At 42.8% G+C, this 25,950-nt stretch overlaps 1 protein-coding gene across 3 annotated transcripts; it reads left to right on the top strand.

Annotated features, from left to right (window-relative positions):
- The first annotated feature begins 4,808 nt into the window (after positions 1–4,808).
- Positions 4,809–25,926, top strand: GDF9 (growth differentiation factor 9). Of its 3 annotated transcripts, none has more exons than XR_014561549.1 (4): positions 4,809–6,131; positions 7,769–8,362; positions 9,946–10,007; positions 25,892–25,926. XR_014561549.1 is itself a non-coding variant. In XM_083728291.1 (2 exons), the coding sequence occupies exons 1-2, from the start codon at positions 5,729–5,731 to the stop codon at positions 8,707–8,709; spliced, it is 1,344 nt and encodes a 447-aa protein (XP_083584417.1). In that variant the 5' UTR covers positions 4,809–5,728; the 3' UTR covers positions 8,710–9,883. The 3 variants fall into 3 exon arrangements, 1 of the variants encoding a protein (XP_083584417.1); XR_014561550.1 differs by lacking the exon at positions 25,892–25,926 and adding an exon at positions 25,720–25,831; XM_083728291.1 differs by lacking the exons at positions 9,946–10,007; positions 25,892–25,926 and having other exon boundaries at positions 7,769–9,883.
- Positions 25,927–25,950: the final 24 nt, after the last annotated feature.

Raw genomic sequence — 25,950 nt, 5'->3', positions numbered from 1 at the left:
GCAAAAGGCGGGACTGGATGAATCCCTAGCTGGAAGGACAGATCCTGAAGCTGAGGCTCCAATACTTTGGCCACCTCATGAGAAGAGAAGACTCCCTGGAAAAGACCCTGATGTTGGGAAAGATGGAGGGCACAAGGAGAAGGGGATGACAGAGGATGAGATGGTTGGACAGTGTTCTCAAAGCTACCAGCATGAGTTTGACCAAACGGCGGGAGGCAGTGGAAGACAGGAGTGCCTGGTGTGGTCTGGTCCATGGGGTCACAAAGAGTTGGACACAACTAAATGACTAAACAACAACCACAACAACAACAGTAATTAAGCCATCCCAGAACACAAGCCTCTTTCTTGGAAATAACGAGGGAAGAAACTTAGGAAAGGGGTGACATTTTTAGCAAGTTACAACTGACAAGGAAAGGGGGTTATTTTATGTATTATTCTGCTGAAGCAAAACGGGGAGGAGGGAAATGTAAATTAATTCCTGGCTTGTCTTTCAGGGCACACTGCCCTCACAAGACAGCCTATAAAAGGAAATTTTAAAAGTCATAAAGCATCAGAAGCACAATAAAAACAACAGATTACTGTTCAAAACCATTAATTTAAACCACCAGCAGCCAAATGCTTTCAAGCATAGCACATTAATGAAATGTGAGCTGGGATAAAAGCATCCTCAAAATTCTCCTGAAAACCAACAGTGACGAGGCCATACACATCTCCTTGGGGAGGCAGTTCCAAAGATGGGGTTCTGCCAGTGAAGAGACTCATCACGGGTAGACTGCATGGTCTTACTTAGCAGACCAGAGGGCAGGGTGGGAAGAATAGCTTTTCTCCAGGCTTTTCAAAACAGCTCCCTTCTTTTTCCATTCAGAAATCATACAGTTGGGTCGAGATGTCAATCCTTGAAAAGCACTTCTGTTGTTAAACTTCATGCAGCACTCTGGACATGGCCCAGGGTATTTTGGGGTAAGTGATAGAGAAATTTAGAAAATGTAATAATAATTCCCAGCAGGTACTTAAATGTCATTGTATTGTCTCCAGGAGAATGCAGTTCCTCATGATCACCACCACTAGCAAGTCCTTAGTAATTATGCAAGAACAGGGATGTGTTTGTGGGTGTACCTGGGTACCGCGGGTGGCGCTGTGGTCTAAACCACTGAGCCTCTTGAGCTTGCCAGTCAGAAGGTCAGTGGTTCAAATCCCCATGATGTGGTGAGCTCCTGTTGCTTTGTCCCAGCTCCTGCCAACCTCGCAGTTCGAAAACACACCAGTGCAAGTAGATAAATAGGTACCACTGCGGCAGGAAGGTAAACAGTGTTTCTGTGCGCTCTGGTTTCAGTCATGGTATTCCGTTGTGCCAGAAGCAGTTTGGTCATGCTGGCCACATGACCCAGAAAGCTGTCTGTGGACAAACGCCGGCTCCCTCGGCCTAAAGTCACATGAATGCTGCAGCCCCATAGTCGCTTTTGACTGGACTTAACCAGTCATTACTAGGGCATTTGTACCTTTAAGGAGCCTTCCAATTAAAAGTGAACTGAGATCATACTCTTCATATTTTGGTTTAATCCACAAAGGGTCTAGACTTTCTTCATGGTGGCAAATGTTCAATTTGCATGTGCCCAGACTCTCCCAGCTTCTTCTTACACTATTATTAGAAGGCCATTTTAAGTAGCAGTTCACTGCAGGCTGCAATTCATGAACAGTTTTTATTTATTGTTTTTGCATATGGTGGATCTATTAACTACAAAGCTAGACATCTGTATTCCACCCTGCCTCACTTCGTTGCCGGTCAAACTCTCCTGGTGGAATTCAAATTTCAATGTGATCCAAATTCTGAAAGCAGCTGTACTTTTTCAAAGTCTGAAAACAGCTGGAGTTTTTTGGTTTGGTGTGTATGTTTGCCAATAGAGAAATTTCACTGGTGCATCCTCAAGAAGAGCCTCATATAATTTGTTAGTTACAGTCATGCCTGGGATGCCAATAAGAAAGTAAAGGAACCTGGCAATGGGCGCTCACCCTGTCGCACTCTGTCCCAGCTCCTGCCAACCTAGCAGTTCAAAAGCACACCAGTGCAAGTAGATAAATAGGTACTGCTATGGCGGGAAGGGAAATGACATTTCCATGCGCTCTGGTTTTTGTCACGGTGCCCCGTTGTGCCAGACGCGGTTTAGTCATGCTGGCCACATGACTCGGAAAGCTGTCTGAGGTCAAATACTGTCTCCCTCGGCCTGAAAGCGAGATGAGCACAGCAACCCCCTAGACTCCTTTGACTGGACTTAACCATCCAGGGGTCCTTTACCTTTTTACCTTTACCTGGGTAGCATCTGTGAGTAACAGTACTCCCTCTTCTCATGCCCACTCCATGTTGCAGTCTTTAAAATGTTTTTAGTTTATTTCTGTTTTCAAACATATTTATAGATCTAACACCACCCTGAAAAAGAAAAGGGGGAGCATTAAAAAAAAAAGTGGCGACATTCAATAGAACTACCATTTCTCACTCCTCCACCAGAACAGTGCCCTGCCATTTTAAAAAATCTTCTTTCTTCTATTTATCTTTAGGATTCATATTAGTAAAAGAAGAGAAGTGATCCCCCTTGCTACTGCATCTCCCCCATTTTAAAGCATTGTATATCTGTTACCCTGCAGCAAAGCAATCCATCCTTCAGACGTTACTCAGGCTAACCTACTTGTGGATCTTTGTGAACACAAGCACTGTATTTATGAACAAAGTGAAAAATTTAAACATTTCCTGGAAAGGTCCTCCGAAACAAAACAGAGGGTTGGGGAAAATGTTATATTTGCAACAGAACTACCTTGATGAATTTCTCTGGATCCTCTTTAATAAACGGGTAATTTACAGATATTTGTAATGCATCAGAATATCCAGAAAAGCCCTTAAGTTTGCAGCATCCTTAGAAACACTTTGTATTTGCATTCCAAAGTGAACGTTCCTACAGTTACTACAGCGTCCCCTGGTGGCAAGAAGGTGCACCTGCACAATGCAGGATCTGTGTTCAGTAGGTTTGGACTAGATGAACCCCAAGATCCTTTCTAGCTCTATAATTCTGTTATCCCTGCAATGATTAATGCTACATTGGCATAAGTATATTCATATCAACAAACTGCACTGAAGTCATTTATGGCACAATGATCAACAACATAGGCAAAGCTATTTAATGCTAGCACTACAACTATTATGTGAAAATCTAATTCTGCCAATATCTTCAGTAACAATGAGAAAGAAATTTGTTTTGTTTTGTTTTGCAGCTCAGTGCAAACCTATCTATTTATTTCACACCTTCCAAAACAATGCTTAGGCTGAAATAGTTATTCTTTGAAATTCACATTTCTTGAATTTTGCAGTGCAGTTCTCTAATCAAAAACATGTTCAAAAATATTTATACTGAGGGATGGTGTTTATAAAAATGTGCATATATATATATGAAAATAACACACAAAAATGTATAATGTTACAGAAAATTGATTGCAAACATGTATTTTAGTCAAGACCGCATACTGAAACATTAGGGTACAAAGATCATTTTAACAAAACAAAACAAAACACAAACCTGCAAACTGATATGGAAATGTGGCAAACTGAATTATAGACAGGAAAAATGAGAAACAGAGATAAGCCAAAACTGACCGATTTGTCCAAACCTAATCTGCAGGTCTGCTTCAGAAATCAGTGGTTGAAATCTGTGGTCCCTTCTCACCTGGAGAACTCAAGCAACCTCTTTCAGAGGAGGCACACAAAGAAAAGCTTGCAGATTGTAAAAATATTATTCAAATTCATTAAAAAAATTAAATAAGGTTTCAGATGACAAAACCAGGGTTCATGTAGATTAATACAGGAAGCAGCAGTTCTTGGAAGTATTGGTGTTCTTGGTTGCATAAGGCTTTATGAATCAAGTGATCCAACTCAGAGGTTGCAATCCTATGAACAATTACTTTTGAACAAGTCCCACAGAATACAATGTGGCTGACTTCTGATTGGACAGACATGAATTCAAGCTGCACAGCTCCAATCCAGGTTTGTTTGTTTTTAATACTTTCACTGTGCTTCTACTCAGTGCTTTTTTCCCTAGAAAAATAGGTGCCGGTACTCACCATGAAGTTGTTACAGTAAGTGCCACACTTTTTAACAACAAAAAAGAGGTGCCAGTACTGTGTATCCTTGAGCACCCCTGAAAAAACCCCACTGCTTTTACTCATATATTCGAATCAACATTTGATAATGGCTACAAACCAATAAAAACAAACTATATAAATACTTTCAGCAAAACAGAATAATAAGCAGTCATAAAATCCCCAAACTAATCTGATGCACAATTACTTGTAAGCACCGTAGAACACATTGGGAACTACACTAGAGTAAAGATGACTTTATATGCGGTGGCTTTCTGCTCAAACTTCACAAGAAACCTCTGAATGTCAGAGGGTCTTCAAGAGCAGCGTCCCATACAGTGGTTCAGTTAAGTAATTTTGGGCCCTGAAATGAATTGTATCACAGCTTCCCCCCAACCCCTAAGATGGGAATGAATGCACCTGACTTCAAAATGTAGCAAGCCAGCACTCTCATACTTGAGAAGCCCTCACACTCCTTCTGCTGATGAAGCCTGGGATTTCTGCTTCAAAGCCTCCCCCCCACACACACATATCTGAAACCCAATCAACGTTATATGGATTAGTCAATATTTTCTTCATTCCGGGTGAGAGAAATCTCTTTGATGACATCCTCCTGGCATTTATTTTGGTTTACATATGCTTAGTTGATGTTTTTTTTAAAAAGTTGTAGTTTTATTACAGGCAGTATTAATCCCTAAAATTTTAAGAATTAAAAAAAGGGCTACTTTCCTGATTCCTTTTATTCCCTTTACGTGAAAAGCAAAATCAAATAGTTAAGATCCCTTGGTTTCCAACCTCTCTCACGTTTCATGATGTCCTACGCATATCATTGTCTTGTAAGATGATGGGGTAAAATTCAGGTCAAAGACCAGCAACCATATGTGACGGTGTTGTGCACAACTATACAGTGGTACCTCGGGTTACATACGCTTCAGGTTACAGACTCTGCTAACCCAGAAGTAGTACCTCGGGTTAAGAACTTTGCTTCAGGATGAGAACAGAAATCGCGTGGCGTGGCGACAGCAGGAGGCCCCATTAGCTAAAGTGGTGCTTCAGGTTAAGAACAGTTTCAGGTTAAGAATGGACCTCCGGAACGAATTAAGTACTTAACCCGAGGTACCACTGTACAATGAAATGTTGCAACTACAGTACTAAAACTAAGCACATTTCCAGAATGAGGTACAATTTAGTTAATTTGGGGCAAGCAAAACAGTACAATCTATGCGAGTCTACTTTGTAGTAATCCTTATTTAGTTCAACTGAGGTTACTTCCAGCTAAGTATATATAGGGCCTGCAGCCTTATTTCCAGGTAGTTGTGCTTGGGTTTACAGCATTTGCTATACTTACCTAGTTAGCTTAGTTAAGCCTTGGAGTGGAGAAGACCTGGCTTAGCAATCAATTTCACAAGCAGAGACACACGGTGGAGTATTAAGATGATCAGTAAACTGGATTATCTCATCAGGTATATGTTTTTTCCTTTAATGCCTTGTTAGAAAGGAATTACACCTGGATATTATTTAAGAAACCAGAACTGACCAGACCAGAACTGACTGACCAGAACTGCATGTGGAAAGGGTGGTTTCTTTGCTTCGACAAATCCCCATCATGAAGATTTTTGGGGAAGTACTTGTTTGTCTGTGGTCTCTAAGGCTACTTTTTTATGGTGTCTTGTGTTCCCCCAGTCCCAAGGATGAAGGGGGATCTCAGACATTGCTGGTGTCAGAAGTCTCTGAGCTGCCTCCAGTGTTGTTATTTTGTCCAGATGCAGAAAATGGCTACGGCCAGTTGCCTACTCCTTCCAAGTTATTGTCTGACCACCATCAGCAGGAGTTGGAAGATTGTGTGCCAGGACCACGACTGGATTCCAAAGCCCTGAGATACATGAAGAGGCTTTATAAAAGATCTACTACCAAAGAAGGATCCCCAAAGATAAACCATCTCTATAACACAGTCCGACTCTTAACTCCATGTGCTGAAGGCAAGCACCTCACCATAGGACAAACAAAAGGTCAGTGAAGAGATATTTGATGACAATGCCCCCCCCCAAAAAAAAACCCCTCACATATACACACTTGGTGTTTTGGGGTTGAATTATTATCCCATCTGTAGATTTGTTATTATTATCCCATCCTATACTGTTCTTCTTATAAAGGTACAAAAAAATTACAATTTATTGGTCCTGTATTTGTGTCTGTGCAAGTATGCAACCTTTAGAGGTCAATAAGCTCTCTGGTCAAGTTCACATGGATCTTCTCTGAGTAGTTCATGTTCCCAAGCATGCAGGAATGGGAATTTATCCTTTTCTAATGTGTATCTTCATGCTGGATTTCTATTACGGGATTTCTAATGTTACTATTGGGTGTATATCCAAAACTGTATAAGAGCTTTGTTTAATTATTTGTGGGATAGGCCAAGTGGGGATTGTAATAAAGCCAATCTTAATTTTGGCACAAAACTCGGAATGGGTCTGGTCATCTGGCCACAGTTTGGATTACTGTAATGTGCTCTTCACAGAGCCGCCTTTGAAAAGTGCTTAGAAACTGCAACTTGCTCAGAGCTGTAGCCAGACTGGTGACATGCTGGTTATAGGGAGCATATGGCTGCTTCTGGGCACAATTCAAAGTGCTGGTTGTCACATATCAAGTCCTATGTGGATTCAGTCCAGGCTAACCAAAAGACCATATTTCTCAAGAGAACCTGCCTGAGCTCTTAGATCTTCAGGGGAGGCCCTTCTCTTGGTCCCACCATCCTCGCAGGCATGCTTGGGACACAAGAAGAGGGCCTTCTTGGTGGCTGCTCCCAAACTTTACAACTCCCTTCCTAGAGAAATTAGACTGGCTCCTTCCTTGTTGTCCTTATGCTGGCAGGTGAAGGCTTTTTTGTTGCAAGAGGCTTTTGGGAACTGCCCATTTTTAATAAAAGGGATTGAGCTGTGGTGTTTTTATTGGAATGATATGTATGTTTTATTAGATTGTGTGTGCATTCAATTGTTTAATGATTGCTTTTTCCCCTATGTTTTTAGCTGTTTATACTTTAGCTGTAAGCTGCCTTGAGTCCCTGTTAGTGGAAAAAGGAGGGATATAAATAAATATAATAATAATTTTGGTGGCATTTATATAGATCTGTTTAACACTGTGTGTGAGCACTGTTTAGATTTAATAACTTGTAACAATTGAGCCCTAGTTAGGATCCAAGCCTATTAGTCGTACCTTGGATCCGAACACCTTGCAAGCTGAACATTTGGATCTGAACACCTTGCAAGCTGAACATTTTGGCCCCCGAACGCCACAAACCTGAAAGTTAGTGTTCTGGTTTGTAAACGTTCTTTGGAACCCAAACATCCGATGTGGCTTCTCATTGGCTGCAAGAGCTTCCTGCAGCCAATTGGAAGCTGCGTCTTGGTTTCTGAACTTTTTGGAAGTCGAACAGACCTGGAAAGTCAAGAGAAAGAAATGCAAGTTTTTGGCCCCTCTAAAACATTCTGGGGTTGCTCTAGCAATAAACTGCATCTTTAAAGTAAGGCACACAATTGAAATCTTCCTTGATACTTATAATGCTATGGGAAAGCTGGAGTTGCTGCTTAAATAACATATTACAAATAAATTGCTATCATTGATACAAAGTGTTTTTTCTTTCTTTTGGCAGGAGACCTTCGTTCACCAGACTTCCTCTTCAGCTTGGACCGTGTTACTGCTTTGGAGAACTTAGTCAAGTCGGTCTTACTCTACTCATTTGATAAACCATTTCCTAGATCGTGGGCTGTTATGTGTACAGGTAATCTAGTTGTAAAGGCGGATGGTGCCTCTGGTCACGCACACCCCAATATTGAACATGCCACGGCTTTCCATTTTGAACTTGGACGCAAACAGGCTGAGATTGATGTGACCTCTTTTATCTGGCCTCTGATAGCCTCTAACAATAGAAGCGTTTACATGGCTGTGAATATTGTTTGCCCGAATGACCAGCCCTCCAACTCCAAACAGGATCCCTTTAATATGACACGGGCATCGCTTTCTCTTCTCCTGTACCTCAATGACACCAGTGAGCAAGCTCACCCTACATGGGATTTTCTCAAGCACAAGAGAAGGAACTCCATGCGAGCCAGGCTGGAAAGGGGTCCTTTCGCAGGTCTCGGAGGAGAGGCAGGAAGAGACCTCAAACAGAGCGCAAGAAAGCCTCGTCTCCGAAGAGATGGAGATGGGCAAGAGGAAAGCAAACCAGTTTCCATAGACAACTTACGTAAGTACTACGAACGGTTTCTTTTCCCACAAAATGACTGTAAGCTTCACAACTTCAGGCTGAAATTCAGCCAGCTGGGCTGGGACAGTTGGATAATTGCACCACACAGATACAATCCTCGCTATTGCAAAGGTGACTGTCCAAGAGTACTTAGGCATCGCTATAGCTCTCCTATGCACTCGATGATACAGAACTTCATACATGAAAAAATAAACCCCTCTGTCCCCAGGCCCTCCTGCATTCCTGCTGAATACAGCCCCCTGAGTGTCTTGGAGGTAGAGCCTGATGGATCAATTCTGTACAAAGAATATGCAGATATGATTGCTACCAAGTGCACTTGCCAATAAAGCCAGTGCTGATTTATTAATAATGTGATATTTTCCCTTAACAATAGAAGGAAAGTAACCTGTTGGTTTAAAAAAAAGAGAGAGACTTAGAATGGAGTACTGAGGCAGGTATTTTCAGGACAGCATTTCATTAGCCCCCTCTGATTTGAAAGAGGCAAAGTATGGGCATAAGGAGGTTTCCTTGTTATCTTTTTTCTTTCTTCAAAGTGGAGGGGGGAGAGACATGAATTGTGAAATGTTTTGGCTAGGGGGAGAGTGGAAGCACTGTTTCTCTAGATAAGCAAAAAAGTAGAATGCCTGTCCTTTCATGGCACTTTTGTAGTGTTCTTCTTTAATCATGTTGAAAATATTTTTTATTTTGAAGAAATTTTATGACAAGTGTTTGGGCGCAGAAGGTTTTATTATTGCTAACTGCTCAATCACTTAGTTTTAATAAGTACTTTTAGTGATTGAAACTGGTTGTCTGAGACAGCTCCTGTTCTTTATTATGATGACTACCAGATGTAAAGGTTCGTTTAAAGCAATGAATAACCTTTTGTTTAACTTTGAAGGCTCTCATGTTACAAAAGAATGTAATTGTAAAAAAAAAAATGTCCTAGTTGTGTGTCTAGGAAATACCTTACTAGGGTGGCTAAACACATGACAAAATCCAGTGTGATGACACGTCTGAGTGGGCAGTAACCTGTAACCTGCATGCAGATCATACATGCAGCTTTCTACATGGAACACAGGCATGACTTCATGCAAGTTTCTTGCTAAGTTCTACACAGAAGTGCTTTCAAACAGATTGGGGTGGGAAGTGGCCCACATTACTGTCAATTGAATGGAGGGTGCTGGGAAGGAATCTGTTGAACTTGTCCATGAGCCTACATCAGACTGGATTGATGAGCTCTGTTAAATATGGCATTCAGAAATGTTCAAATGCTTGCTGTCTTCTATTCTGGTTGGTTTATGAACAGGAAACAAAATTCCCCTAAATACAAATTAAAACACAAAGTTACATTCTAGTGCAATAGTTAAGCATGTCTGTAAATGAAAAGTAGGTGGGTTTTCCAGTGATAAGCTAGCTCAAAGCATTTTAATGATTCCTTTCTTCTGTTGAGGAACTGAAATTCTGTCTGAATGTATTTGTAAAACCTGAACACTTGCTGGAAATAAATGTGAAGCAGTTATAGCTTGGCTTGTTTGTTTGCTCTTTCCAGGGAATAATTGTGATTCACTCATTTTATTTAACAGGCCACTGACAACCCAAGTTCACGATCTCAGTTAAAGGGGAAATGCCGCCACACCAAAACAAGGTAGTGATTTCTAAACCCTTGGGTGGGACTCTCCAGACATGTGAACTAACTAGCTAACTAAAAACAGAACACAAATAACTTATGGGATATTTAAAGAGAGATGTTGTTGTTGTTTAGTCGTTTAGTCGTGTCCGACTCTTCGTGACCCCATGGACCAGAGAACGCCAGGCACCTCTGTCCTCCACTGCCTCCCGCAGTTTGGTCAGACTCATGCTGGTAACCTCGAAAACACTATCCAACCATCTCGTCCTCTGCCGTCCTCTTCTCCTTGTGCCCTCCATCTTTCCCAACATCAGGGTCTTCTCCAGGGAGTCTTCTCTTCTCATGAGGTGGCCAAAGTACTGGAGCCTCAGCTTCAGGATCTGTCCTTCCAGTGAGCACTCAGGGTTGATTTCCTTCAGTATGGAGAGGTTTGATCTTCTTGCAGTCCATGGGACTCTCAAGAGTCTCCTCCAGCACCAAAATTCAAAAGCATCAATTCTTCAGCGATCAGCCTTCTTTATGGTCCAGCTCTCACTTCCATACATCACTACTGGGAAAACCATAGCTTTAACTATACGAACCTTTGTTGGCAAGGTGATGTCTCTACTTCTCAAGATGCTGTCTAGGCCTGTCATTGCCCTTCTCCCAAGAAGCAGGCGTCTTTTAATTTCGTGGCTGCTGTCACCATCTGCAGTGATCATTGAGCCCAAGAAAGTAAAATCTGTCACTACCTCCATTTCTTCCCCTTCTATTTGCCAGGAGGTGATGGGACCAGTGGCCATGATCTTCGTTTTTTTGATGTTGAGCTTCAGACCATATTTTGCGCTCTCCTCTTTCACCCTCATTAAAAGGTTCTTTAATTCTTCCTCACTTTCTGCCATCAAGGTTGTGTCATCTGCATATCTGAGGTTGTTGATATTTCTTCCGGTAATCTTAATTCCGGCTAGGGATTCATCCAGCCCAGCCTTTCGCATGATGAATTCTGCATATAAGTTAAATAAGCAGGGAGACAAAATACAGCCTTGTCGTACTCCTTTCCCAATTTTGAACCAATCAGTTGTTCCATATCCAGTTCTAACTGTAGCTTCTTGTCCCACATAGAAGCTACATTTCTTAAAGAGAGGTAAGAAACCTCTATAACTCATCAGCTACATGGAGAGGAAACTTTGGGGTTCCTGCTGAACACCAAATCCCCCTCTTTGCTCTCCCTTTGTTTAGGGAGGCAGCAGGTGGGGGGGACAAAGAGGACACATTGCTGCCCAGTCGCAGCTAAACTAAAATCCTGGATTTCGCTATTGTTTTCTATAGACAGTTCTCACTGCCAGGGGGGGTTCTAAAGGAACTGGAAGTTCAGATTGACTACTATAGCCTTGTTCGCATGTACAAAAAATGGTGTGAGAGCTTAACTGCAAAGGGAAAGTTGGAACACTATGACAATGCATGGTCCTTTGAATTCATGTTCTTTTGAATGCATGCATAGGGCTTGTGCATTGAGCAATTAAATCTGTGGTTGGGGAAGCTGAAACATGGAATGCTGGTGGTTTGGGGGGTGAACAGGAAAATGGAAGCAAAGAGAGGTAAGGCATGCTTAAGCCCCGTAACTGTTCAAGATCTGGGAGGTGCACATTATGAAGTTCAGTGCTCCTGCCCATGCTAAAGAAACAAAAAGTGCTAATTTTTTAAAAAGTAGGTCTTTGTTGACTACCTAAGATTTTTGCAGTGAACACCATAGGCAGGCCTCTGTGAGAATGGAGGTGGGCGCTGTGACAAGAGATGGTTAATTACCCGTATTTTTTGCTCTATAAGACACACCAGACCACAAGACACACCTAGTTTTTGTTTTTGTTTTTTTTATAAATTTTTATTAAGAATTTTTTAATACAATAGAGAAAAGATAGAGCAAACAAATAATAGACAGAAAGAAACAACAAACATAAAATTTAACATCTTGTCATACCCATCTTTTCTTCATCCTTTGGACTTCCTCACATCTCCCGCTCTTACGTTCCACATTTATAAAACTTTAGCCAGCAACTTATCACCTTGTTTCAATTCTTATAATACATATTTCCAATATTTTGTCCCTAACTTTGAATATTTTTATCTAGGTCTTAAAGCCTAATTTTAACACAATAATTATTCAAAATATATTTTTCTCATAAAGTTCACTCATTCTCATAATCTTGTCAACTAACTTTATGGGCCCTGTTATTTTCAAATCTCTCATCCTTCTTAACACTCATATAGTTTACAATGTTTTTGTACATAGTCCTTAAATTTCTCCCAATCCTCTTCCACATCTTGCTCTCCCAGGTCTCGGATTCTGCCAGTCATTTCTGCAAGTTCCATATAGTCCATCAGTTGCATCTGCCATTCTTCCAGCGTGGGCAAATCTTGATTTTTCCAATACTTGGCAACGAGTATCCTTGCTGCTGTAAGACACACCTAGTTTTTGGAGGAGGAAAACAAGAAAAAAAATATTCTGAATCTCAGAAGCCAAAACAACAAGAGGGACTGCTGTGCAGTGAAAGCAGCAATCCCTCTTGCTGTTCTGGCTTCTGTGATAGCTGTGCAGCCTGCATTCGCTCCATAAGGCGCGCACACATTTCCCCATACTTTTTAGGAGGGAAAAAGTGAGTCTTATAGAGCAAAAAATACGGTAGTTCTTAGCTGTGTTCCTTACTAAACAGTAGGTACATACGTTGTTTCTGCTGCTATTCTGAAGAACTTGCTTCCAATATGACCTCACCAGACTTCATCTCTCTAAAAAGCCAATAAGCAAATCATTATTATACAGCACATTGTGTACGTACAGAAGCTTGACACATAGAATATTACTTTGAACAATGTATTTTTTATCTCCAGTCCTCTAAAACCTGCCTACCAGATCACCGATCCATTCTGCAACTTCTTTATATAGTGCTCCCCCTTAAGAGAACTGTCAGTTTGATAATTTAATGTCGCTTTCAAAGTTTTTGTGGTAGCTCAGTCTCGGAGACATGAATTACTTTTCCGTGTTTTCTCATATAAAATAGTGAGGGCATACAGATCTGTATGTTTTTCATCTTAGACATTATATTTAATGTAGTTAAATATATACCTGGGTCTAGGTCTAGCTTCATTTCATATGTTTGTCCAATTAACCCCAACACCATTCTCCAATATTTGGCTGCCTTTTACATACCGACCACATATGAAACAAGCCGCCTTTTTGTTGCTTAAAGCATCCAATGCTTTCCTTCCCGTTACAGATTTCCCAAGTTTGCCATTGGCTTGGACACATTTGCGTACTCATTTCATAATTCTCTTTATGCTGTGTGGCTATAGAAAACCCAGATTCTTTTGTATACCAGTGTACCAAACAAAATGGGGCCCAGGCTCCAATTAGCTGACTGGAGTGACTGCATAATTTCAAAGTGCCTTTTTGAAGTTGTTGCCTGATGTCATAATGATGTCAGCTGATCAACAGGTAGGCAGCCCCACCCCTTAACAAAAGGGGCCTGCAGGGCATGGACTAGTCCTACATCTGGCTGAAAAAGTTTATCCACTCAAGTTATATATTCCATTTGATTAATTCTCCTTGTTAGATTTTTCCCTAGCTATGTATAAATAAAGCATTTAATTTCAGAACTGGCAGCCAACCTCAAACCTAAGCCCTTTTTCATTGATGTAGCCCAGTGTGGGAAGGTTTCAGGCTGATGGGAAATATAAAGGGAATTCTCTCAGAGCTTTAACTCCTGTTTCATGTTGGTGGCTGGGGATATACTGACACACTTTTTTGCGGTCCTTTTAATTCTAAATACTGTAGTCTTATTCTAAAAGTGAAGTTCTTTACATGCTTGCTCAGTCATGCTATGGTGCTGGGGCTGCAAACCAGTGTTGGGCTGATTCCTCACCTTTGCACTCCACTAATGGCTGCAGGTGGCCATGATCCTGACTGCTAAATCTGTCTCCATCTAAATGGTTTTTTTTTAATCCCAAATGTGTAGAATAGCAATATGTAAACAAGTACCAGTTCTCTATGCAGAATAGTACAACTCTTGCAGCTGAGAAGATGTACAGTGACCATGAGGACACTGGCGAAGGAAGAGAGGTTCAGGAGGAGTGTACTGCCCCCGGCAGCGCAATCCCAGTGGGGTGCCATTGCGGCTGTCCCCACACACACACACACACACTGCCAGCCCCCCCCCCGCCCCCCCCTACCCCAGTGCCGGAGCATGAAGCTCCACCACTGCATGGGGCACCCAAGCTAAAATAGTACCGAAGGTGTGTGCGCACACACACATATTTGGCTCTTTTTGGACATGCATGTGCCTCAAAGATTAGTTAACACATAACATGCTAAAAAAAGGTGCCTTCATGCTACTGTGCTGCACACAAATTTTAATGCAGGATAGGAAAATGGCAAAGATAAATGAAATGCCCATTCTCGTCTGCAGCTGTAAAGTTCCTTTAAACATATGTGAGTAAAGGATAACAAGTTGTTGCACAGACAGAAAAATAATAGTAGTGGAACAGCTTATGGAACACAGCATAGCACTCAGTGATGCAAACAGGGCCAGATTTAGGTTTGATGAGGCAATACGCTACTGAAGGTAATGGGGCCCTTTATATGTCCAGCTGTCCTTTGTCAACAACAAATTGTTGCTGTTTCTGGTGTTGAATATATGCTATATGGTAATTTTTGGACCTAATAGCCATTTGCTACTGTTGCTGTATGTAGGTTTTATTTTGTTTTTTATCTTATAATTTGGAAATGTACATCCAGGGGTTTTTTTCCTTTAATTTTTGGGGGGCCCCAAGAGAGTGGGGCCTTAAGCTATAGCTTGTTTAGCTTATACATAAATCCAGCACTGGGCAAAGCATATGATAGTATGCCTCTGATCTGTATATGGGATAAATGCCCACTGTCCACATTCATGATAGGAGCACCAGAAGCTGCTTTGCAGAGAGTCACACCAGTAGTCCATCAGTGTTTTCTACACTAACTGGCAGCAGTTTTCCAGTGTTTCAAATAGGCATTCATTTTCGCACCTACCTGGTTCGTGTTCTGGCTCAGCCAGAAGGGGTTTTTTTGGGGGGGGTATAGAAATGTAATAAGCCAACTCTCCCCCCTCCTCGTCTTTCCCGCCGCCCCAAACAAAACGAGGAGACATTGGATGCCCCTGCTTGCTGATGCTGGTGGGTTGGGTTGGTGTGAGTTTTGCCCTGCGCATTTGAGGGTGAGGGTCCCACCAGTCGAGCGTGCGCGACTCTTTCCCTTAAGGTTGGGACTTACTTGCCACACCTGAGGGGAAGCTGTCAAAGTGCTGGTAGGGGCGAGGGGGGGTGGCGGCGATAAGTATCCTTTCCACTCTCTACCTGGAGCCATTCAAGGGCATTGGATATGGAAGAGGGTGGAAAAAGACGGCTGAGAGGGCTCGGCCCCCCTTAGGCATGTAAATGTGGGGTTCCCGCCTTTACCGCTGGAGTCCTGCAGAGGGAGCACCGAGCCCACGTCGCCTCCCTGGCAGCCGATCCGGCGCGCGAGGGGGGCGCCCGGGCTGCTCACCCTGCAAGAAACAGCGGCCTGAGGGCGCGGGCGCCTTGGGAGCGCTGCTGCAACGCGCGCCTCGCCCAGCCCAGTCCGTTTAATTTCTGAGAAACTTCTAAGAATAAAGGCTGGGACAGGCAAAAAGTCCGCAGCAGGCTTATAACAATGACGGAGGCTTAGCCTGTTTGTGGTGTTTTGGCACCGTCAAAGGCTAACAGATTGCTAATGGCCTCCTAAATGCGTCACTCTTTAAAGGGCCGCAAGACTATTGAAAATGGCCATGGAGCTGACGCGACCTGTGACTTTACCGCCCGCGATTGCTCTTGTTCTAAGGAGTTTGCTTACAGGCAGACAGGAGCATTGCTTGACTGGTTATAACACGTTTGTACAAGACTTAAAGACACACACCCGTCACTTTTGCACCTTAAGGCCTTTTTTTGAGTATATCTGCGTGCCAAACACATATTTTGCTGAAACCTCTAATGGCTTCACCCCAAAGAATCCTGGGAAATGTAGTTTGCTGAGAGTGCCCTGCTCTTGTTTCTAATTTCTCTGGTTGCTGGAGGAGAGGGATATGACTATGAAACTCAGGCAGGCACGACTCCATCTTATTCATGTTCCCTTGGAAGTTTAGTCCCAAGTAAGCCTTGGCAGGATTCCAGCTGTAATTCTCTGCTGCTGCCACTATTCTGCAAGTTTTGAGTCAAAAACTGCCACGGCTCTGCCCAGCAAAATTTACCAGTACATTTCCATTTCCAACTTTTAGATCGGTTTGTTGTTTCCTCCCTACAATGTAAAATACAATCTTAAAATACAAACACCGCACTTCAACTGTCTTGCTTATCAATATAACACCACACAAATAAATTCAGTGGGTGAGACAATGCACTATTAAGTGTGTGAATTCAGAGTTTCTTTAGGGTGGGGAACCTGTGGTCTTCCAGATAACCGTGGTCTCTCCAACTTCCATCCTTTGGACCACTTTGGCCATATTGACTGGGTCTGATGAGAGTTGGGGTCCAATGACACCCAGAAAGTCACAGGTTGCTCACCCATCCCTGAATTAAGGGCTTAAGCCTATTCAACAGGCTTTAACATTCAACATTTTCCTGCTTCCTCCCCTCTCCCTCTGTGCTGCACTTCCAGTGGCTTTTTTGAAGCTCCTCTAAGCTTGCTACGCAGCACAGGTGACTGCAGTTTCGTTTTGCCTCGAGTCTGTAAACTACCATAAACTGCTTGGAGGTTTTAGTCCAATCAAGTGGTATATAAATTTTGTTAAATAAAAATAGAATACCGGGCATGCACAATTAGATGTGCATTTCTCTGAATTGTGACCATAGCACACATTGTGGAATAAAAGCTGCAGAGAATGAATCTTTATTTGCATCAGCCATCGGCCATAGCAATAAAACAACAAGGAATAGAAATAAAAAGTCAATTATGTAAAATACATTTTAGGGTTTTGAATCAATTGTCAAACAGTGGATCTTATTCTGATTGGACCAGCTAAAAACCTTGCAACCTTTGCTGTCACCTGCTCATCTTGATCTGCCAAGAGAAAGGACACTGGCAGTGGTTGGGTGACCAGGAATGGACAATAAGAGGGGTGATAATCTCATTCCTCAAGCTGCAGAGACCTTTTTGTCCAAGAGCATTAGAAGGGGGGTGAAGCATGTAATTAAAAGTAGAGTTAGCAAGAGAAAGGAAGTATGTTGTTGGGGCTAAGGGGGAGGCACAAGATTGGTAAAGGCTGATTAAAGCCAGCGTGTTTGTTTCTGGAGTACTATCTGGAATGCTGATACTAGCTAATGACAAATGGCCTGTCTCCATTATGCAGAGTCTCCTGGGATCCTAAATCCATAGCTCATCCATCTGCCGAGATGACTGGCTGAAGCTGACCAGTCAAGGCAAGCTGTAGATAAGCTCTTTTCCATATGCCACACATCCTGCTGTTCCTCCAAAGAGGGCCATAGCAGACTACGTACAGTCTCTCATACAAATAGATGCTTAACTTACTTCAGTGCAGTGATATAATTTCAATGTGTGCCTTCAAACCCTTTGACAGGAGAGATGCTTGATTTTTGAAGTCTGCTCTCCCAAGTTTGCTATGAGACTTTGGTGGGCTGGTGAAAGAAGTCAGTTTCAGCAACCATGCTAGTTCCTTTTTCTTCTTCCTTTGGTAAGGTGAGCACACCCACACCTATTTGCTGCTGCAGCATGTATTATACTTGTTGGGGGGTTTTTTAAAGTGGTGGTAGGGTACCTTTGGCTCTCCAGATATTATTAAACTTCATCTCCCATCAGCCCCAGGCACTGTAGCCAATGGTCAGGAGTGATGGGACCTGTAGTGCAGCAATGGCTGGAGGCATAGGTTTCTGCAGGAGTTTTTCCTGGGCGTTGGAGAAAAGCAGTTGGGGAGAATGAGGGAGCAGGCTCATTTCTAGCAGCAATAATGTGTGTACATTTCCCCACATAGTTCAAGTAGCTAGAAATTTCAAAAAAATTAAGCTGGGAATTTGGGGGTTATGATTCATTGATGTGAGCTTTCCCCTATTCCTCCTCTCCACTCACCCACAGATGGTTCATACATGTTGGGTAGATATTTCAGTATTGTCTATGCATCATTCTGGACATTAGGTCTCCCTCCATCTCTTTCTCAGGATCAAATGTCAAAAGAACATGCTTTGAAATGATTGCCTAGATCAGTGTTTTTCAACCACTGTTCCGCGGCACACTAGTGTGCCGCAAGATGTTGCCTGGTGTGCCGTGGGAAAAATTGAAAAATTCGAAAGATTTTTTTAAAAAAATTCAAATTTTCAGCCACTAGGCGGGCGCCGGACTGTGTCCTGGGTATGGGGGGGAGGTTTGACCCCACCCTCGGCCAGCAGGGGCGCCGATTGGCACTCCTCAGGGGGACACCCTCCACTTTTCTGATGTCCGGGCTGTGATTGGTCCAGACTCCAGCCTGGACCTATCACAGTAGGACATCATCTTCCGACTTCCTTCCCGCCCGAGCACAGTGTGCGCAGCAGTGGAGAGAAGAAGACGTTGCAACTCGAGTCACCAGGAGGACCAGAGAAGTTGTCATTTTATTTTTCTTCAGTCTCCACTGAATGCCTTGACTGGGTTAGGGACCCTTATAGCTCAGCATCAGTTGGTGGAAAGGACATGACTTTACAGGAGCAGGAGGAACTAACTGAACTGAGACAAAATCGTGGTTTCAAGCTAAGAATTGCTGATCTACCTTTGGACAGTTTTTGGTTGGATACTGCCAAGGAGTTCCCCCTTCTGGCAAACAAAGATATTTTGACATTGCTCCCATTTTCCACTACATATCTGTGTGAGATGAGCTTTTCAAGCATGATTGCTATAAAAACTAAATACAGAGAGAGACTGAGAGCTGTTGACGAAGAGCCACGTGTGTGTCTTTCTTCGATTCCAGCCAGAATATCAGCTTTGTGTTCAGCCAAACAGGCCCAGGTTGCGCACTGAATAAAGTATTTTATAATTTTTCATATTTCTGTTTACTTACTATTTCATAATAAAGTAATTATAAATTACTTTCTTTGTGTTTATTTGATTCCTATTCAAGAGAATTACTTTATATATATAGTCAATATAGGCACAGAGTTAATTTTTTTAACATTTTCTAATGGTGGTGTGCCTCGTGATTTTTTTCATTAAACAAGTGTGCCTTTGCCCAAAAAAGGTTGAAAAACACTGGCCTAGATGACACTATAGATAAAAAAACCAGTGCATTTAAAACTGAAGCTGAGATATTAAGCTGATCTGTATTAGCTTGAAAGCAGCCTGGATAAAAATGAGCTCCATTATCATGACAAGTCAATCTATCATCTTGCATTCTAATTCTGATTCACTTCTCTCAGTGCCATTGCTTATGTAGTCAAAATTGCAATAGACACGAGGAATTAGCAAGCTTGAGGCAACTTCAGGGTTTGCAGTAAAAACAATGTTTAGAGTGGGGGGGACAAAGGGGGAGGAAACCCCCTAAAACAACCCAATGAAATCATGCTCAAGTGCCCACAGAAAGCTGGCTGACTGCTGAGAGTGGGGGAGACAGAAAATTTCAGATAGTCTGCAGGGGGAGGAGCAGCCCTCCCATAAAACAGCCCAAAGAAGACGTGAGTAAAGTCAGTGGAGGATTGCTAAATCTTTAGGTGAGGTGGGGTCAAGGGAAGAGATGGGGAATGGTATGGACTGGAAGAGTACAGAGTACTAGCCCAGCCAGCCACAAACAGGAACACTCCACACTGCAGCACTTAGCTGCAGATCTCACTTGTATTTACAAGTAATCATCCTCTGATCACCCTGTTCCGTGTAATTTTAAACATAGGCTTTGCCAAGTGTGCTAATGTTCATTCACCTTGCAAATGGACAAACAACTATAATTCAGGCTAGTTCCCCTTTGTGCTGCCTTGTGCCTGTGGCTATTTTGAGAACAACAAGTCTTAGACTGATTCCGTTAGACCGTGGGTAGGCAAACTAAGGTGCGGGGGTTGGATGTGGCCCAATCGCCTTCTAAATCCAGCCCACGGATGGTCTGGGAATCAGCGTGTTTTTACATGAGTAGAATGTGCCCTTTTATTTAAAATGCATCTCTGGGTTATTTGTGGGGCATAGGAATTCGATCATTCCCCCCCCAAAAAAAAAATATAGTCCGGCCCCCCACAAGGTCTGAGGGGCAGTGGACCGGCCCCCTGCTGAAAAAGTTTGCTGACCCCTGCATTAGACCCTTTGTTGTTGCTGAGATCTTCTGCCTCACCCTCCATGAGATGCTCACATCTCTAACCACTTTCTTTTGGATACCTACAGAACATTGTGCATTTTCAGCAGAATACTTTTCCACAGTGCCACTTGAACTTCAGCAGAACCTAGCACTTTTTTCAAAATGGAGCCACTGCTTCCTAAGCTGTTGCCTGATCCAGCCCAAGCAATTTTTATCTCCACCCTCCCAAGACATCCTCCCTGGGTCATAAAATCAAATATTTGATAGGGTGATAGGCCCCTTCCTCATATGACCTGCATGGACCAGCTGAGATGGAGAAGCTGTGTGCCTCTGTTTGTGTGTCTGCAAGACGTGTGGGCAAATGTGGTGTGGCCACACCCACCACTGCCATGTGATCCCTGTAAGGTGGGACAAAGATCAATGTGGCCGTCAGACCGAAAAAAGGTAGCCACATCACATCGGCTGTAAAGCAAGGGATGAACCATTAACTGTACTACTTAAGCTTCTGGCATTGCTGAACAACTATGTTGCCATTTGCACTATCTCAATTTCCTTGGTAATCGGAGGCATAAAATACTTGCGCATCCTTTGCTTGAATAGCTTCATGGGAGCAGCCGTTTACAAACCTTTCTTGATCTGTCTGCTTGCTGCTGAATGATAAATGTAAAAAGCAACCCAAAAGGTAAAGGTATCTGTGCTGGCCCGTAAGAAAAATTCCGAAAGCCATATTAGAGCAGTGTGCTAGCTTTCAAGTTCTACAGAACTCTTTTTCAGACTAGCAGGGGGAGACCATGGTTACAAGTGGTTTTCAGTTATTGACACACAACCGTTGTGTGTTCCACCTTCCCAGCATCTCTACGGGCAACCGGAAACCAGCACCTTAAAACAGGCTCACTTGAATGTATGTCAGCTCCTCTATGATCCCATCTAAAGCCTTTGAAAAGATGCAGAATCCATAACATCACTATAAGCTGCTTTCTCCCCACGCTCCGCCCTGCCCCGCCCCCCGGCCTTTCTCTGTTTACCATCCTACAACAGGGGTAGCAAACTCTGTGCCCTCCACATGTTGCTGGACTACAAACCTGCATTATCTCCGATCACTGTTTATATGGGTTGGGGCTAATGGGAGTTGTGCCCAGTTGCCTACTTCTGAGCCAGATGAAGTGTTTGGAGAACTGGAAACTTTCACACTATTTTCTTATATCTTTGTTGGCTTAATGAAGTTATCACCCTAATAGGGATTTTAAAAGCAAGTGTCTTTTCTTTGTTTCATGAGGAAGAACTTCCAAAGTGCTTAAAATTTGCAGTTGGATTTGTGCACAGAGGCAATGGTGAATCTTTGATACAAACATATATGTGCCATATGTCTGGATTTTCCCGGACATTGCCAGGATTCCAAAGGTTAAAACGACGTCCAAGGGGAATTTCCAAAATATGGCAACCCTACACAAACACATAGCCATTTCTGGTAACTTCTTGGAAGTCGGAGCAAAGTGTGATTCATTTTAACTACATTGATATGCTGCCTTTGTACCAAAGAACTCAAAAATCATAGAATCATAGAACTGTAGAGCCGGAAGGGACCCCAAGGGTCATCTAGTCCAACCCCCTGCAATGCAGGAATCTCAGCTAAAGCATCCATGACAGATAGCCATCCAACCTCTGCTTTAAAACCTCCAAGGAAGGAGAGTTCACCCCATCCTGAGAGGTGTTACTATTTTAAAACCATGGCATTCAAGCAAATATGCACACTATGCCCCCCCCATACCCCTGTACTACAAGGTATAGGAAATTACTTTGACTTCAAAAAGACTGATCAACATTGGTCAGATTTCCACCATCGCTTCCACAGAAATGCTGGAATGCTCTGGAGGAAGGGATGCTTTGAATCTTATACAGTGGTATCTCAGGTTAAGTACTTAATTTGTTCCAGAGGTCTGTACTTAACCTGAAACTGTTCTTAACCTGAAGCACCACTTTAGCTAATGGGCCTCCTCCTGCTGCTGCTGCACCGCCGGAGCACAATTTCTGTTCTCACCCTGAAGCAAAGTTCTTAACCTGAGGTATTATTTCTGGGTTAGTGGAGTATGTAACCTGAAGTGTATGTAACCTGAAGCATATGTAACCTGAGGTACCACTGTATACTGGATTCCTCAGCTTTTATTTGCCAGTCACAAAATAAATGCCCAAATATTTGAAAGACATTTATTTCAGTGGTTGTCTGTCCGCGCTCTGTTCAAATTGGGGTGAAATACATCTGAAGCCCAGTCGATTGAACAGGCAAGGAAACAAGAGAGATGGAAAACAGTGAAGGGCAGAGAGAGAGAGAGAGAGAGAGAGAGAGAGTTCTGCCAAAATAGTATTTTACACAAAACATTATCTATAGCAATGGGCTGCTGTATGTGAGGTATTGTGTATGCTCACCCACCGAATAGATGGCTGATGCATGGCTAGAGGAGGGCGCAGAAAGTTGAGAAGGAGGGGCTCAAGTTGAAAAAGAAACCTTGAATGCTGCTGTGGGGGGGTGGGAAGGACAACTTAAAATAAAACAGGCCTGAAAGGGAGCAAACAGGCAGTGAGCTGCATGTCGGGAGAATGCTGAAGTGGTGCCTGGCTGACCCCAGCTGAATGGGGACACCAGTGGGCAAAGAACAGGTTGTGGCGGAATCTGGCTGTGACGTGGCGTTATCTTATCTAAATTAAGCACTCACTTGGCACTGTTCAGTATCTCTCTCCTGAGTAATTCTAGGAAACCGATAACCTCTCCGTTTTAAAACTGGGTTGAGTTTGCTGTCTGAGGAAAAGGACAAAATGGCGCCTCCCCCTTTGAAATGCAGAAGTTGATTAGACTGGCAGCTGAATCTTCAACACTACCAATAGGATGGAGTTCCCCACCAAACCTTGAAGCGTAGTGGTTGTGTGACAAACCGGCCAGAGGGCACAGGAGGAACAGCTCGAGGGCTGCTAGCCCACAGCATCAGTCACCTCGGGCTGTTGCTTCACTGTGTCTAATTGTAGGTTCAGCCCTGTGAGGTTTTGCTTAATGGGATGCACAGGAAGTAATTTAATTATTTCCCTACAAACCTGCTGCTAGGGGAGCAGAAAAGGTACATCTCCTTTTTATCCTGCTTGCCTGGGAGGTTTCACTGCTGAGGTGAAAGGAAGACATGACAAATGGGTTTGTGGAGACAGGTGCACACACACCCTTATTGCAACCACATCAGAAAAATAATAATGAAGAGAGCAATAAAACCCCCGTTTTACAGATGAGCTTGCAAGGCTTTTAGCACATGCTACAAAGCTAAGATTCATCAATTTTCTGAGCTACCGGCATCAGATTTTGATGTTACAAGTTACAAAGTGCATTTTTTATGTACCATCTTGTGTTTTGGACACTAGAGTACAAAAAGTATTCCCTGTTTTATGTTAGCTGTACAATCTTTTAGAACTCGCTGAGTATAATTTCCTGAACCTAATACAGTTTCACCATCATTTGTCTATTCAGGAGGCAGTACTGTCCCAGTACTTTGGCACTTAATACAATTGCTGTGTGTGTACTCTCACCAGAATTCTTGTCTTTCAGTAAGAGGGTTCAAGCCCTCAAGCCCAAGTGAGACCCAAAAACGGTTTATCTTTGTTAGAACTAAGTTACCAAAAATTAAAGAGCCACATATGAATCATTAGAAGCTTCAGTATGCACTGTGGAGCAGAGAGAGGGTTTTCAAAATGTAAGAAAATTGGGGGGACATTGCTCACCCCTGCCTCATCCTGAATAGACAAATCCTACAGACCTATCCCCTACCAGCACCTGTGGTGGCTAAAAAAGCTTGATTTAGAAAGTCTGGATGAATAGTTTGGATAAAGCAACACCAAACAAAGCTTTGCTGTGTTTTCTTCCCTGAAAATGTTAAGCCAGTATGTTGCACTTGAGAGTCCTGTTTGCCAAGGGACAGCACTATTTCTATCTACAGTATTTTCAAACAAGCCAAGATTAGCTTCCTAGAGATTTAATTAATAACCATACTTGGAAACACGTGGACAGAACACATGAAACAGAGTGGACACAATGCTGGAGTCGGAGCTTGCAATTTTGGGGGATGAGGCGGGGGCCATAGGGGAAGTGAAACATTAAATGTTTGTGAACATTTGCAGTTCAGTGGAACTAGGAGAGCCAACACCCAAACCACTGAAAATGTGGCTAGGCATTTGTTGGCATCTTTTGGAGCGCCTGGGTGGGTAAAGTTAGACATATTGTCGCTTATTCATAGTAAATATATTGTATGGGAGACCTCATGAGCATATATGCAGTATGTATATAGGTGCAATATATGCAATTAGGGGTTTTTGCCTAGATATGCATCACTTTGCAGTTGTTTACAATGAACTGTATTTGCCATTTTACTGCCGATTCATTCAGGAGAAATCCTTCTGCAGCAATTCACAATCCCTTTAAAAAGCCCACCTTGAACAGTTAAGTATCATCAGCAAACTTGACTACTTCACTAACTTCATATCAGTTGTGAACAAATAAAAAGCACAGGCCTCAAAACTGATAATTGGGGGACTGCTGTCTACATCCCTCCACTGGAGAACTGCCCATTTATTCCTACTCTCTGCTTCTTGTTACTTCACCAATACCTGATCCACAAGAGGACCTCTTATTCCATGACTGCTAAGCTTACTAAAAAGTCTTCGGTGGGGTACTAAAAAGGTGGTGGAGATGAAGAGCCCTTCATCTGCACTTGACTCTGCACACTCCCACTGCCTGGTCTGGAAAACTGATTTGCGCAGAAGAATCACGGCTGCAAGGAAGGGCCTTGCCACAAATGCAATGATTCCAGGTTTTGCAGCTCTTGCAGATAAGGCAGTTTGATCTTATCTCCATTTTCCAGGCAGGGAGAGAGGGCTGAGATGAGAGACAATGGCTTGTCTTGGGGTACTTCTAATGAGTTAATGGTTGGAGATTTCCAACCAGGGATTCATTCCCTTCACCACTGTGCTATGCTTCTAGGTTAAGGTTTCCTGAACTTGGGTCTCCAGTTGTTTTTGGGCTACAACTCCCATCATCCCATCATAGCTAGCAGGACCAGTGGTCAGCGATGATGAGAACTGTGATCCCAAAACAGCTGGAGACCCAAGTTTGGAAAATGCTGCTCTATGTGCTCTGCTAGAAGAGGTTTGTTGCACAGTGTTGCTGCTTATTCAGAAGTTATTCCCTATTCAGGCATTGTAGGTTTATATTTTGAAAATCAAATAAAAAATATATTATTTTTTTAAAAAGGACTGTAGCCCTTTGGATGGGCATCCAGAGACTGTAAAAAGACACCACCCTCTGGTAAAACCAAATTGCTTGAATCCTCTCTCTTACCATCACCCCACTTCTTTTCAATTAACCCCAAGGAACTGTGTGTAAAAAAAGCTTTCTGCTCTGACCATTGACCCTTTTGCAGGTACACCGTGAAACATTGGATGAGATCTAGGTTTTAAAAAAGGAGCTGTTGGCATGTTTGATATATCGGTCAAAGTACAAGTGCTGGAAAAGTAAATATATTTAGCCTCCAGGACAGACCTTGGACTATCAGTTTAGTAGACATTAACTTATGAAATCCCTTTGCCTCTCAGGGTGATCTTTGCTCCTTTGATAAACTGATGCAATGCCAATTTGCATCTATAAAAGTCCA

The sequence above is a fragment of the Podarcis gaigeae genome (genome assembly GCF_964106915.1).
Source record: "Podarcis gaigeae genome assembly, chromosome: 2".
Taxonomy (NCBI): domain Eukaryota; kingdom Metazoa; phylum Chordata; class Lepidosauria; order Squamata; family Lacertidae; genus Podarcis; species Podarcis gaigeae.
This window is presented reverse-complemented; position numbering and strand designations above follow the sequence as displayed.